The sequence below is a fragment of the Ailuropoda melanoleuca genome, chromosome 12 (genome assembly GCF_002007445.2).
Source record: "Ailuropoda melanoleuca isolate Jingjing chromosome 12, ASM200744v2, whole genome shotgun sequence".
NCBI lineage: Eukaryota > Metazoa > Chordata > Mammalia > Carnivora > Ursidae > Ailuropoda > Ailuropoda melanoleuca.
In genome coordinates this window covers 38,795,257-38,809,262 of record NC_048229.1, presented here as the reverse complement: position 1 = coordinate 38,809,262, position 14,006 = coordinate 38,795,257, and the positions used below count along the sequence as shown (strand labels likewise).

The 14,006-nt window shown below is 37.9% G+C and overlaps 1 protein-coding gene and 1 pseudogene across 24 annotated transcripts in view; one reads left to right on the top strand and one right to left on the bottom strand.

Moving 5' to 3' along the window:
* Window positions 1-7,062, top strand: part of ZFP30 (ZFP30 zinc finger protein) — a 45,737-nt gene extending 38,675 nt beyond the window's left edge. For 13 of the 24 annotated variants that reach the window (XM_034638365.1, XM_034638360.1, XM_034638366.1 and 10 more), the window contains one exon: window positions 2,454-7,056. In XM_034638365.1, the coding sequence (XP_034494256.1) occupies window positions 2,454-3,808 (1,355 nt within the window). In that variant the 3' untranslated portion in view covers window positions 3,809-7,056. Of the gene's footprint in view, window positions 1-449; window positions 1,452-2,453 lie in introns of those variants that run through there. The other 11 variants (XM_019793320.2, XM_034638367.1, XM_034638352.1 and 8 more) reach the window with 3 other exon arrangements.
* A 6,300-nt stretch (window positions 7,063-13,362) lies between these two features.
* LOC100475768 lies at window positions 13,363-13,718 on the bottom strand (annotated as a pseudogene).
* Between the last annotated feature and the right edge of the window lie 288 nt (window positions 13,719-14,006).

Below are 14,006 nucleotides of genomic sequence, written 5' to 3'. Positions count from 1 at the left end.
ATCCTTTGAAATTACCATCTCATAACCTCTGTCTTACCTTTGTGGCTGCCTACTTGTTTACTGCCATTATTATTTAGCTAATTACTGGTTGTTTAACATATCATTTCTATCTTATTTGTCTTATGAAGCCTTAAATGATTTTTTCCTAAAGATCCTTACAAAGTTGCTCTAGTTTTTTTATCGCTTTCTTGGGTAGGGAAATGGAGACAGAGAGAAAGGGGAAGACAGAGAAAGAGAAAGGTAAGTGGGAGGAAAGAGGGAAGTAAGGGGAGAAGGAGGAAGGAAGACACACAGATTTCATAGCTGTATTTTCCATAATACTCATTTACCTGTCTACTCATATTTTATATACACTATTTAAATCATTGTTGCTTTTTAATGTTTTTAGTATATCCTTTTTTCTTTTTTTTTTTTTTAAGAGAGAGAGTATGCATGTGGGTGGGATGGGGAGGGGCAGAAGGAGAGAATTGTAAGCAAGCAAGCTCCACGTTCAGTGCAGAGCCTGACACAAGGCTTGAGCTCACGACCCTGAGATCATGACCTAAGCTGCAATTGAGAATCGGACACTTGACCGGCTGAGCCACCCAGGCGCCCCAGTGTAGCCTTTTTTAAACAAACTTATTGAAGCATAAATACATACCATAAAACCTGAAATCATAAGGAAACAGCTCACTGAATTTTCACAAAGTAATCTCACCCATCTGACTAGCACAGAAATAAGAGATTTTCTAGGTTATTAGAAGCTCCCTCCTAATTCCTTCCAGTCTTTCCTTCCCACCAAAATTAACCACTATCCTGACTTTTAACAACTTTCTAGATATTTTACCATTTTCAAACTTTATAAAAATGAACCGTACAGTATATATTCTTTTATGTTTGGCTTTTTTTACTCACCATTATGTTTGTGAGATTGACCTATGCTGTTTCCTGTACTTGCAGATTATTCATTTTCATTGTTATACAGGATTGTGTTTTGACAATATGTTTTAATATGAATAGTAACTCTGATGAACACTTGGATTCCTTCCAGTTTGAGCACATTAAAATAATGTTCCTGTATTATAAGTTCTTAAAAACACCATTTACTTTTTGAAAAGTAGTGAACTCTTATTGCAAAAATTTTGAGAATATATATGTTTGAGAAAAACATATCTTTGCTCAGAATTTTATTAGCTTGTTACTGTGGTATAAACTCATTCTTTTTTTTTTAAGATTTTATTTTATTTATTTGAGAGAGAGAGAGTGCATGCACAAGCTGGGGGAGAGGCAGAGGGAGAAGCAGATTCCCCCCCGAGCAGGGATCCTGATGTGGGGCTTGATCCCAGGACTCTGGGAATCATGACCTGAGCTGAAGGCAGACGCTTAACCAACTGAGCCACCCAGGCGCCCCTAAACTCATTCTTATGCCTGAAAAATCAGGACTGAGGACTTCAGGGAGAACATGGAGAAGGGTATGAAGGAACAAAACACGTTGAGTATTTGTAACGTAGATGTATGTGGTTATATAAACTGAAATAAAGATAGTAAGTAGAACTTCTCATTACCTTGTGAAAACAGAGTTCACTCATGACTATGCAAAGTGGAAAATGAGCTGTAGTGGAGATATCTAAGTGAAAGTAGACAATGGGAAACATAATCACATGTAAAGAAATCACCATTTTTCGTTTATATATTTGACTGAGATAGCTTAGATGTGCTTTTGTTTCCTATCTCTATAGGAAGTGATAAAAAATATTTAATCAGTGTAATAAGGTATAAGATTAGTGGCAAGGGAACATATGCAAAAACTGTTAACTAATTATGAGAATTTAGTAATTGATAGTTACTATATGGTATGGGTTTGTTATTTAGTGATAAATGAAATGTTTCTGCCCTTGGGAAGGTTTAAGGTAATAGAATAAAAAATAGGAAAATTTATGAATATGTATGTAACAACAAAATTGAAAAAGTTTTGAGAAACAAGGAACAAATTACTGGGATAGAAAGTAAAGGATATAAATTAGATGAAGTCAGCATGGGTCTGATTTTTAACATGGAACCCAACTATGTAAAGAATACAAGTTGGCAGTTGTGGGAATTTTAATAGCCAGTGAAAAGTGCTAAGAAATTGAAAGATTATGACATATTCTAGGAGCTGAAAGGAGGCTAGTGGGATAGGAATATAGGGAACAAAGGGGATAATGACTTGAGATGATATTTAATGGTAAACAAAGCCATGTTATTCATGGTAAGAGGTTTGTACGTTATTCTAATTAAAAGGAGTGATCATTTAAAAATTTATGTAAAGATTCTCAAACTTTGATCTGCATCCAAATACATGATTACTTTAGAGATTTTAGCACATTTACTTCAACTGAGCTTTATTTTCTATTGTTTTTTCTATTACAAAGTTTTTATTTGCTGGCTTTTTCTAGAATAGGAAGATAACATGTATTTGTCTTGTTTTCTTTCAGATTTAGAATCCAGGTACGACACTAAAAAGTTATTTCAAGAAAAGGATATTTATGAAATGAATTTATCTCAGTGGGAGATAATGGGAAGAATTAGAAGTTGTGGCCTTGAAGACTCCTTTGTCAGAAAAGATTATAAATATAAAAAGTTTGAGGGACAAGAAGGTCCTCAAGAAGGATATTTCAGGCAAGTGAAAAAAATGCCCACTTACAGAAAACTCACATCTCTTACTCTGTATCAGAGAATTCATAATAGAGAGAAACCCTACGAATGTGGGGACTGTGGAAAGGCCTTTAGAGTGCGCCAACAGCTTACTTTCCATCAGAGAATTCACACTGGTGAAAAACCCTATGAATGCAAAGAATGTGGAAAAGCCTTTAGACAGTGTGCCCACCTTAGTCGACATCAGAGAATTCATACTTCTGACAAACTCCTCGAATGTAGAAAATGTGGGAAGATCTTTACATGTGGTGCAGATCTTCGAGTACATCAGAGAACTCATATTGGTGAGAAGCCCTATGAATGTAAGGAATGTGGGAAGGCCTTTAGAGTGCGAGGACAACTTAATCTCCATCAAAGGATTCATACTGGTGAGAAACCCTATGAATGTAAGGAATGTGGGAAGACGTTTAGACAGTATGCACACCTTACACGACATCAGAGACTTAATATTGCTGAGAAGTGCTATGAATGTAAGGACTGTGGGCAGGCTTTTTTGTGTAGTACAGGGCTTAGAGTACATCACAAACTTCATACTGGTGAAAAACCCTATGAATGTAAGGAATGTGGAAAGGCCTTCAGAGTGCGGCAACAACTGACACTCCATCAGAGAATTCATACTGGTGAAAAACCCTATGATTGTAAAGAATGTGGGAAGACCTTTAGTCGTGGCTATCACCTGACTCTCCATCAGAGAATTCATACTGGTGAGAAACCTTATGAATGTAAGGAATGTCAGAAGTTCTTTCGTCGTTACTCAGAACTCATTTCACATCAGGGTATTCATATTGGAGAGAAACCCTATGATTGTAAGGAATGTGGGAAGACCTTTAGACTGTTCTCACAACTTACTCAACATCAGAGTATTCATTTTGGTGAGAAACCTTATAAATGTAAGGAATGTGAGAAGACTTTTAGACTGCTTTCACAACTTACTCAACATCAGAGTATTCATACTGGTGAGAAACCCTATGACTGTAAGGAATGTGGAAAGGCCTTTAGACTTCATTCATCACTTATTCAACATCAGAGAATTCATTCTGGTGAAAAACCATACAAATGTAAGGAATGTAAAAAGGCATTTAGACAACATTCCCATCTTACCTACCATCAGCGAATTCATAATGTAACTAAATAATTATAGGAAACCTTCCACTATGAATTTTGTGTTAAGGGGCATTAGAAAATAAATTCTAGGGGAAGTTTTCGAATATAGGAATCCCTTTTGCTTCATGCTTACAACTAAGCTGAATAGGAGGTTTTATTTGAAGGAAAGGATATATTAATTTCATGAATTTGTAGAAGCCTTTCCTCAGCATTAAAAACCATGTTAAACTTCATGAAATTTGTTCTAGAAAGAAACTCTTAAAGGAGTAAATATAGAAGAGCTTTTGATCTTACCTATTTTATCACCTATATTCTTCCCTTCTGTATAATATACCCATGGAGGTTGCTAGGGCACTAACTCATTCCAAATGATAATTGAAAGGAAAGTCACTTAGCCTGCATTTTCAATTGAACTGTATTTTAGCTAAAGTTGATTAGCTAAAGTTCTTTATTAAAAGTTTTGCAGCACATAATGAAATAATGGATCTAGGCACATTTCTCAGTAGAGATTAAGACCAGTAGGTACCCACTGATTGATTTTAATCTCATGAAAAATGGGGTAAAATATGGTATGCCCTCTAATGAGTTACAATAAGGCGTACGCATCTTGCCCAGAAATATTGAACATGAATCTCAGCATCAAGATTTAACTCCTACTTTAGAGAAAATTCAGGGAACAGAAGAACATGACACAAGAAGCAGCAATTAAACTCATCTAAAATGTGGATAATTCTACAAGAAGAATGACCTGGCTTCTCAAACAATAAAATGGCATTGAAAAAAGAGAGGTGGAACTCTTAGATATTAAGTCTGAAGAAATGTATACTAATCAAATGCAATGAGTTAGATTCACAAGTTGAACAAACATGTAAAAAGGACATTTTTAGACAATTGGGGAAATGGGAATATTGACGGTATTAGATAATATTTAAAAATTATGTTTTTGTTAGGTGTGATAATAGCATCGTGATTATGTAAAAATGTTAGAGGTAAGTTTATACACAAGATGATAATGATGTCTGGAACTTTTAAAAAATGCTCATGCAAAAGAAAAATAACCAGTTTGTCAAAGTGATGGTAAGATGAGTCTTGAGTACATGGTTTTTGTTTATTTTGTTTTTGCTATTTTATCTACTTTTATGTATTTCAATTTTCCCATAATATTATTTCAAAGATAAAATTAGCTATGGAGTTATAACCCAATTGAAGTATATGATTTTTTTAAATGACTACTTATCAAAATTTGTGGATGTTGTCAAAGCTCTGTACATTGGGATATTAAATATGCTGTAGCACATTTGGGAAATAAAAATCAAGGGTCCAAATTTTATCTGGTTCACCTATTGCGACCTCTGTTATCATGCCTATCCCACAGTACTTCATATGTTTAAAGAATGAGTTTAAAAAGCAATTACTACAACCAAATGTGGAAATTAATGGAATTGACCTCCACTGTCTAATAAGATTGTTGCCAGCAATATGTTAAGCACTCAAAATTAAATTGTGGCTAGTCGAATTAAAATTGTGATTAGTGTAAAATACACATGAGGTTTTGAAGATTTAGTTTTTTAAAAAGAATGTAATATGTTCTGTTTCTTACAGCATTTCTCTGCTGCGATATTCAGTGGGTTGCATTATTACATAATGCAGAACCCAATTTAAGTGTCTTTCTGCTCCCAAGTAGCATGTTTGCATACTGAAGTCTTGGTTCTACCCTGAGTCATGCTTCCCTTCCAGCACACACACCCTTCATGAAAGGTAGCCTGTATTTACAGCTGAGTAGTTTTCTCAGACTGTTTTTAGCCTGTAGATATTTTGGGATCCCAAGGCCCTTTCCTTTGTACTGTTTCTGTCCCATTAAGTTCAAGCTTGCAGTGCTTCAAGTAGTATAATTGTCTTAACCACTGTATTTTCAATTAATTTTATTAGGTTTCACTCAGACAAAAGATCAACAGGCTATTCTCTGTATTGGGCTTCTTATGAGGCTGCTATGGAAAAATGACTTTGGAATTCTTAGAAGCCCTGTTGTTTCATAGAGAGGATAAACCTCTCTATGAAAGAGAGAGGTTCATCATTATTCTGAGGTTCATCATTATTCTGAGACTGCATTTTTAGGACAGCATCTTATATTTGATTTCTTTTTTTCCTCTCAGGCCCAATTATAACTTTGAAAACCCTTTGCTATCTGGAAACACTGCCATGGAACCCTCTATATTTCCTTGAAATTCTACTTGAAATATGCACCAGTTGATGTAATGAGTAAAACGTGATTTTTTCTCTTTTCCTTTGTTATGATGGATTATCTTCATGAATTTCCAAATATTGACCAAGCCTTACATCAAATATTCCAAATATTTTCCAAATATTGACCAAGCCTTACATCACTGGAATAAACTCCATTTGTTTGTGGTGCATACTTCATATGTAGTACATAAATATATTGCTGGATTTGCTCTGATTGTTATGATGTGCTAATATTTTGTTGATTTTTTTTGAGGATTTTTGTGTCAGCGTTCATGAGGAACACTGGTCTGTAGTTTTCTTTTATTCAGCTATCTTTGCCTCATTTTGCTAACATGGTGATGGGGGCCTTATAAAATGGCTTTCACAGTATTGCCTCCTTTCAGTTCTGAAAGAGGTAATGTAGAATCATTAGTTATTATTTAAATGTTTGGTAGAATTTTCCAGTGAAACCATTTGGGCCTTGAAATGGATTGAATGTGTCTCCTCAAAATTCATGTGTTGACATCTTAACCCCTAATGTGATGACGGGAAGTAGAGCCTTTGGAGGTAATTAAGTGATGATGGTGGATCCCTCCTGATTGAGATTAGTTCCCTTACCAAAGGGATCCCAGAGAGCTCTCTTATACTTTTCCGTTATGTGAGGATACAAGAAAATGGCAGTCTTTATTTTGGAAGAGAGTTCTCACCAGAAACTAACCATGCTGGCACACTGATGTCAGTCTTCCAGCCTCAAGGATTGGATGAAGTTTGTTTGTAAACCACCCAGTCTATTGTACTGCATTATAGCAGCCCAAAATGAGTAAGACAGAAATTGGTACCGGAAGTGGGGTGTTAATGTAACAAATATCTAAAAATGTGGAAGTGGCTTTGGAATTGAATAATAGGTAAGGGCTAGGAGAGTTTTTAGATGCACGCAAAAAATAAGGGCATTTAATGGAGATTTTGGTGATGCTCAGAAAAGAAAGAGGTGGGGCGCCTGGGTGGCACAGCGGTTAAGCGTCTGCCTTCGGCTCAGGGCGTGATCCCAGCGTTCTGGGATCGAGCCCCCACGTCGGGCTCTTCTGCTGTGAGCCTGCTTCTTCCTCTCCCACTCCCCCTGCTTGTGTTCCCTCTCTCGCTGGCTATCTCTATCTCTGTCAAATAAAAAAAAAAAAATCTTAAAAGAAAGAGCTGAAAAGAAAGCTTCAATCTTAGAGAATACATTATTGACGGAATGTTGGTAGAAATATGGATGGTAAAGGCAGTACTGTTGAAGTCTTGGATGGAAGTGAGGAATATCTTATTGGAAACTGAAGGAAAGGCAGTACTTTTTATAAAGTGACAAAAAAGTTGGTGAAATTATGTTCTGTCTAATGTTTTATGGGAAGTAGAACTTCTGAGTAATGAAATTGAAGGTGTGGCTTGGCTCCTTGGCTTCTCGGCTCCTTGGCTTCTCCTGGCTGACTAAAATGCGAGAAGAGAGAAATGACTTAACATGGAATTTTTGAAACAGATATTTGGAAAATTCTTAGCTGCATAGTAAAGTGGTGTTAAAATGCTATTAAAGTGTGGGCATTGATTGGGAGAGAATGGGATCCTATAAGATGGCATGGGGACAAGTGGGAAGGTTCTGATGTCGCTGGGACACTGAGCTCCTAAATTCTGAGTCTTCTTTACCATGGAAGCAGCCTCATCAGCAGAAGTGGCCTTTCCACTCCTAGCGTTAGTGACATCCCCACCCACAGTAGCATCAGCCTTTACATTCCCATCTTAAGGAATTAACTATGCACTGCCTGAAGAAGCTAATGACTTCCCTTGAGGCAGTGGCCATGCAAGGCAATAGAAGCCCCCTTTTGTTTGCAGACCTATCACTAGACTCAAGTCACAGCAGGCTCCTAAAAGTGCAGTGCAAAGTGTGACCCATGAGGAGAGGGGTGCTATAGTCCAAAAGAACTACTTGAGTTTTCTAACTTATACAGACAAGTCTGGGAACAAGTGTGGAAATGGATACAGTGTGTGGCATAGTGGAAGGAACATGATTGGAAATTTGGGCAATGAAATCTGGGGAAGAGATAGGTGGATAAACCTCTGAATCAGGGCCAAAAAATTGAAAGTACATGTGTCCCATATAAATGAGTGACCTCAGCAAAGGAGGATTTTAATAATCAAGTAGACGGAATGGTCTATTCTGTGATTAACAGCTTTTTTCCCTAGCCACCCCTGTTATAGTCCAATGGGCTCATGAACAAAGTGCTCACGGTGGTAGGGATGGAAATTACACATGTGATCAGCAACATGGACTTCCATTCACCACAGCTGACCTGCCTATGGCCATTGCTGAGTGCTCAGTCTGACAGCAACGGAGACAAACACTGAGCTCCCCAGTATAGCACCATTCCCTAGAGTGTTCAGCCAGCTACCTGGAGGCTGGTTGGTTATATTGGACCATCATGGAAGAGACAGCGTTTTGACCTTACTAGAATAGAGACTTTCTTTGGATGTGGATTTACTTTCCCTACATGCAAAGCTTCTGATAGAGCTACCATCCATTGACTTACAGAATGCCTTATCCACTGTCATGATATTCATCACAGCATTACTTCTGATCAGGGAACTCACTTCACAGCAAAATAAGTGCAGCAGTGGATCCATGCTGATGGAATTCACTGGTCATATGTTTCCCATCATCCTGAAGCAGTTGGCCTGGTAGAATGATGGAATGACACCTTGTTTTTTGTTTGCTTGTTTTTTAAAGATTTTATTTCTTTATTTGACAGAGAGAGAGACAGCCAGTGAGAGAGGGAACACAAGCAGGGGGAGAGGGAGAGGAAGAAGCAGGCTCCCAGTGGAGCAGGGAGCCCAATGTAGGGCTGGATTCCAGGACCCTGGGATCACTCCCTGAGCCAAAGGCAGATGCTTAACGACTGAGCCACCCAGGTGCTCACTTTGAAGACTCAGTTATAGCATCAGCTGGGTGTCAAAACCTTGCAGGCTGAGGCAGCATTCTTTGGAAGTCTATATATACTCTGAGTCAGCATCTGATATATGGTTGTTTCTCCAATATCCAGGATTCATGGATATGGGGGTCAAGGAGAGGTGTGAGATAATAGAAAGTATATATATTGGTCTTTGCTCCTGGTTCCCAGCACAGAGTTTCTAAAACTTGTAATTTCCTAAGTAATAACACCAGGAGCATCTCTTGTTCTAATATCTGGTCTTTGACCTGGTTGCTAACACAGGGCTCTTGAAACCTTTGTGATTTCCTGGGTGATAAGCGTGTCTTTGTTCTAATGAGGCAACTCTGGGTGGGCTACTGGGTGGCTTCCAGATGAGGACTGGTCCCTGAAAAGACCAAACCATTATTAGAAGCTTAGAATTTTCAGCCCTGTCCTTTCCCTTCTCTTGAGAAGTGGGGAGAGCCAGAAATGGGGTTAATGATCCTTTGTACCTATATAATGAAGCCTCCATAAAAATCCCCAAAATATAGGGTTCAGAGGGCTTCTAGGTTGCAAACCTACCTCACCCAAAGTGTGATGCACCCCAGCTCCATGGGAACAGAAGTTCTTATGCTTGGGGTACTCTAAGACTACCTTCTGTATCTCTTCATCTGGCTTTCATCTGTATCCTTTATTATATCCTTTAATAAACTGGTAAATGTGTTTCCCTGAGTTCTGTGAGCTACTCTAGCAAATTAATTGAAACGAAGGAGAAGGTCATAGGAACCTTCCATTTGTAACCAAATTGGACATTTGTAGGTAACTTGCACACCTACTACTTGCAATTGGCATCTGAAGTGGGGAGCAGTATTGTGGAACTGAACCTTTAGCCTGTGGTATCTGACACAATCTTCAGGCTGATAGTGTTAGAATTGAGTTAAATTGTAGTACATCCAGTTGTTATTGTGGAGAATTACTTGGGGGAAAAGGCCCACCTATGGTGATCAGAAGTGTCAGAATTGAGTGTTCTGTATGAGTAGTAAAGGAGACAGAGAAGAAACACAGTAGGGAAAAACGAGGTTTTCCTTTACAGATGAAATGGGAATAGTACCACTTATTATTATCCCCTAGTGACCAACTAGCAAAATTTTTGCTTCCTCTTCCAATGACTGGATGCCCTGCTGGCTTAGAGGTCTTAGTTCCAGAATGGGGACTGCTTCCATCAGGAGGCACAAAATAATACCAGTGAACTGGAAGTTAAGACTGCCACCAAGCCACTTCAGCTTCCTCATACCTCTGAATCAACAGGCAAAGAATAGAGTTACAATGTTGGCTGGGGCCATTAATCCTGACCACTAAGGAGAAATTGGACTACTCCAAAGTGGAGGTAAAGAGGAGTATGTCTGGAATACAGAAGGTCCCTTAGGGCATCTGTTAGTACTACCATGGCCCTGTGATTAAGATCAGCAGCAAAAACCAACCCATTCCAGTCAGGACTACTAATGACCCAGACCCTTGAGGAATGAAAATTTATGTCACTCCACCAGGTAAAGAACCATGATCATGTGACCAGTTACAGAAACGAAGGATGTAATTGTTGTGTTTCTCATTTTTTATGAATGTGTGGGTGCTTAGCCTTGTAGTCTTCCCTTTCTTATTCCCTTATCATGTAGCTTTATATCATAGTGTTTAAGTATTATTAATTTTTCATCATAGTATTTAAGTTACAGAGGATCTTGGAAAAGAGTAAAGATCACCCCCAAATATGTATCTTCTTCTGGGGAAAGGGTTAGTGAGTTTTTGGTTATAGACAGGATAGTTGTATCATGGTAGGTGAAATTATGACCTTGTTAATGTTTTCATTTAGATATTAAGTATGGTTTAAAGAGAGCAGTATGAGTGCCAAGTTGACAAGAGGCGGTTTTGTGATAGTTAAGTTTATGTGTCAACTTGATTGGATCAGGGAATGCCCAGATATCTGGTTAAACATTATGTCTAGATGTGTCTGTGAGGGTGTTTCTGGATGAGATTAACATCTGAATCAGTGGACTCAATAAAGTAGGTTGCCCTCCCAAATGTGGGTGGACCACCTCTAATCTATTGAGGGCTTGAATAGAACAAAAATATGGAGAAAGGAGTAATTCTCCCTTCATTTTCTGCCATATTGCTTGAGCTGGAACATCTTGTCTAATCTTCTCCTGCCCTCAGAATGGGATTTACATCACTGGCTCCTCTGATTCTCAGTCCTTCCGAATCAGACTGAATGACACCACTGACTTTCATGGGTCTCCAGCTTGCAGATGGAAGATCGTGGAATTTCTCAGCCTCCAAAATCACATGAGCCAATTCTTCATAATGCGTCTCCTTTTGTATCCTACGGTTCTGTTTTTCTGGAGAATCCTAATACAGGCCTAGAGATTTCTTCTTAAGACTGTAAATTATGGGTTTAATTACTTTAATTGTTATCAGACCATTCATCTTAGAGCTTTGGTAGTTTAAAATCCAGCTAAAGTTATTCCAATATCTGAGTCATCTTCTGTTGGGTGTCTGTTGATTGTATTTTATCACTTGCTTTGAGATTTTCTCTGGTTCTTGATATATATATTTTTTGTAACCCTGGGTACTTTGGGTTTTATTTTGAGTCTCTGATTCCCATTTATTTTTTTTAAAGATTTTATTTGGGAGAGAGAAAGAGAAAGCATGAATGGGGGGGCAGAGGGAGAGGGAGAAGCTAGTGTGTGTGTGCTCCCTCTCTCTCAAAAAATCAATCATCAATCAATCAAGTTCCTTGTTATTGCAAACTCACAGTGATAGACAGGCTCCATGCACACACAGCATCTGAAGTTATTATTATTATCGCCACTTTAAAGTAAGATGATGAAACTGGACCCCAAACAGAAATTGTCCAAGAGCACATGGTGAGTTATGAGAGCTGAGATTCCCATCTGGGAAGTTTTACAACAAAGCCCACTTTAAAAATTATGACTGAGGGAGGGAAAAAATTATGACTGAATATCACCTCCCAATTTCATGCATTCAATGCTTTCCATCACAGTAATTCAGCAGAAATACTGTTCTTCAACAGTTCTGTGGAATATATACCATCATTATTGCTGACATAATATATTACTTAATTGGTGACCATAATTTAATCTTTTATTAGGTATGTATGTTTCTAACTTTTGCTTATTATATATTATTCTCTGATACATCCTGGGGCACAGATAATTGTGCATTTTATAGCTCTTTCTCAATCATACTTTCCTAGAAGTTGAATTTCTGAATAATTGTCAGACATTAATAATTGTTCACAATATGCCAGATCCTATGCTATTGTGTAGGAGATATAAGCATTAAAAATGTAGTTGCTATCCTTTGGATACTCATAATTGAGCAAGAAAGATGTAATCTTTACATGGATAAATCTAAAGTGGGGTGTGATAAAGGCCTCCAGAAAAATTCAGATGATATACCTCTGAAGATGTAAATAAAAGACTTTCTGGCAAGCTGCAAATTAATTTAAATCCATAGGATCTCTGTAAGTGAATGGTTGCATGCAGAAAGCCACATATCTTACACTTTTTATTACAATGACATTAGAGGCAAAGGGAGATTATTAGGATATGTTTGAAGAATATTTTGAAAAACATTATGGCTAGAAAGTACTTGGAAGCAAACTCATTTCAGGAAGAAATAGAAAAAAACAGCAATGAATTCTTTATGAATACATACACTACTCAGGAACTTCTAGACATATTTTTCTATGTAGTGATCCAACATACATAGTTATGCATAGAAAACATGGATTTGTTCAGCTGTGTATTTGGAATGGGAAGAAAATTTTAAAAGCCATTCAGTGCAAACACAGTAACTCTTTTAAGAGTATCTTTATTTTTTCTACAAATTCAAGAGAAGGATATACTGTCCTAGGACCCTCAATTCCACTTCTAAGTATACATCCAAGAGAAATGAACATATTTGTCTACAAATGATATGGGCAAGGATGTTAATAGCAGCTTTATTTCAACCTAAAAGTGTTCCCAACAAAAATGCCCTATCAGTAGAAAGATGCCTAAGAAAATTACTACATAACAAATATGAAAGAAGAAAGTACTGGTATATATGATAACATAGATGAGCCTTACAGGTATTATGTTGAATGAAATAAACCAGTCACAAAAGAGTATATACTGTAGGATTCCATTTATGTGAAGTTCAAGTAAGTAAAGCTAATTGGTTATGATAGAAGTCAGAATATTGGTCACCTAGGGGGTATAGACTGGGGAGGGCATAACTGAACTTTGAGTGATAGAAATATTCTACATCTCAATCTGGGTGGTGGTCACCCTGGCGTACACACAGGTAAAAAATAAGCTGTATACATCAGTGTGCTTTATGCACTTTTCTGTTTTACTGTCACTGTTGCTCAGGCCTTGACTGTGTACTCCTATAGTTAGTACAGCTGCTGCTTCCACTGCTGCTGCTGCTTGGTCTTCAGGTTGTCCTTGTGGTTGTTCAGCAGGCACGTGTTTCTTGAACCACAAATCCAGGGGCTTGTACTTCTTAACGTTGTAGAATTTCCTGAGTGCTCTTTCTTTGTCTGGTTGATGATAGTGAGAACATGGGGGATGGATATGGGAACAACTCAGATCTTGGAGAGCTTGGAAGCCGCATCGCCTGTCACTTTGGCCCACAGAGCAGGGACAGCTCCACCTTCAGGTCTTCCAGCTGTTTAAGCAGCTCCTTCTTGCCACAAAGGTCTCCAGCCTTAATCTTGGGCATGTTTGCACAATCCACTGCTGCCACTGAGGGAAGGAGCCTGAGGCCCTTTGTGCACTTTACTGTGTGTGTATTATACCTCAATTTAAATAATCAAGTAGAAGAAGAATGAGACAGTTTGATAGTAGCCTCTTGATGTCTCCTTTAAGTATAACCTAATACGAATGTGTCATGGGCACTTGGTCCTTCAACAAGGTCTGCTAATTTATGGTGTGTTTTGTTTGTTTTTTAAAGTAATCTCTATGGCTTGACCTCAGACCTGGAGATCAAGAGTCTGTCAACTAAGCCAGC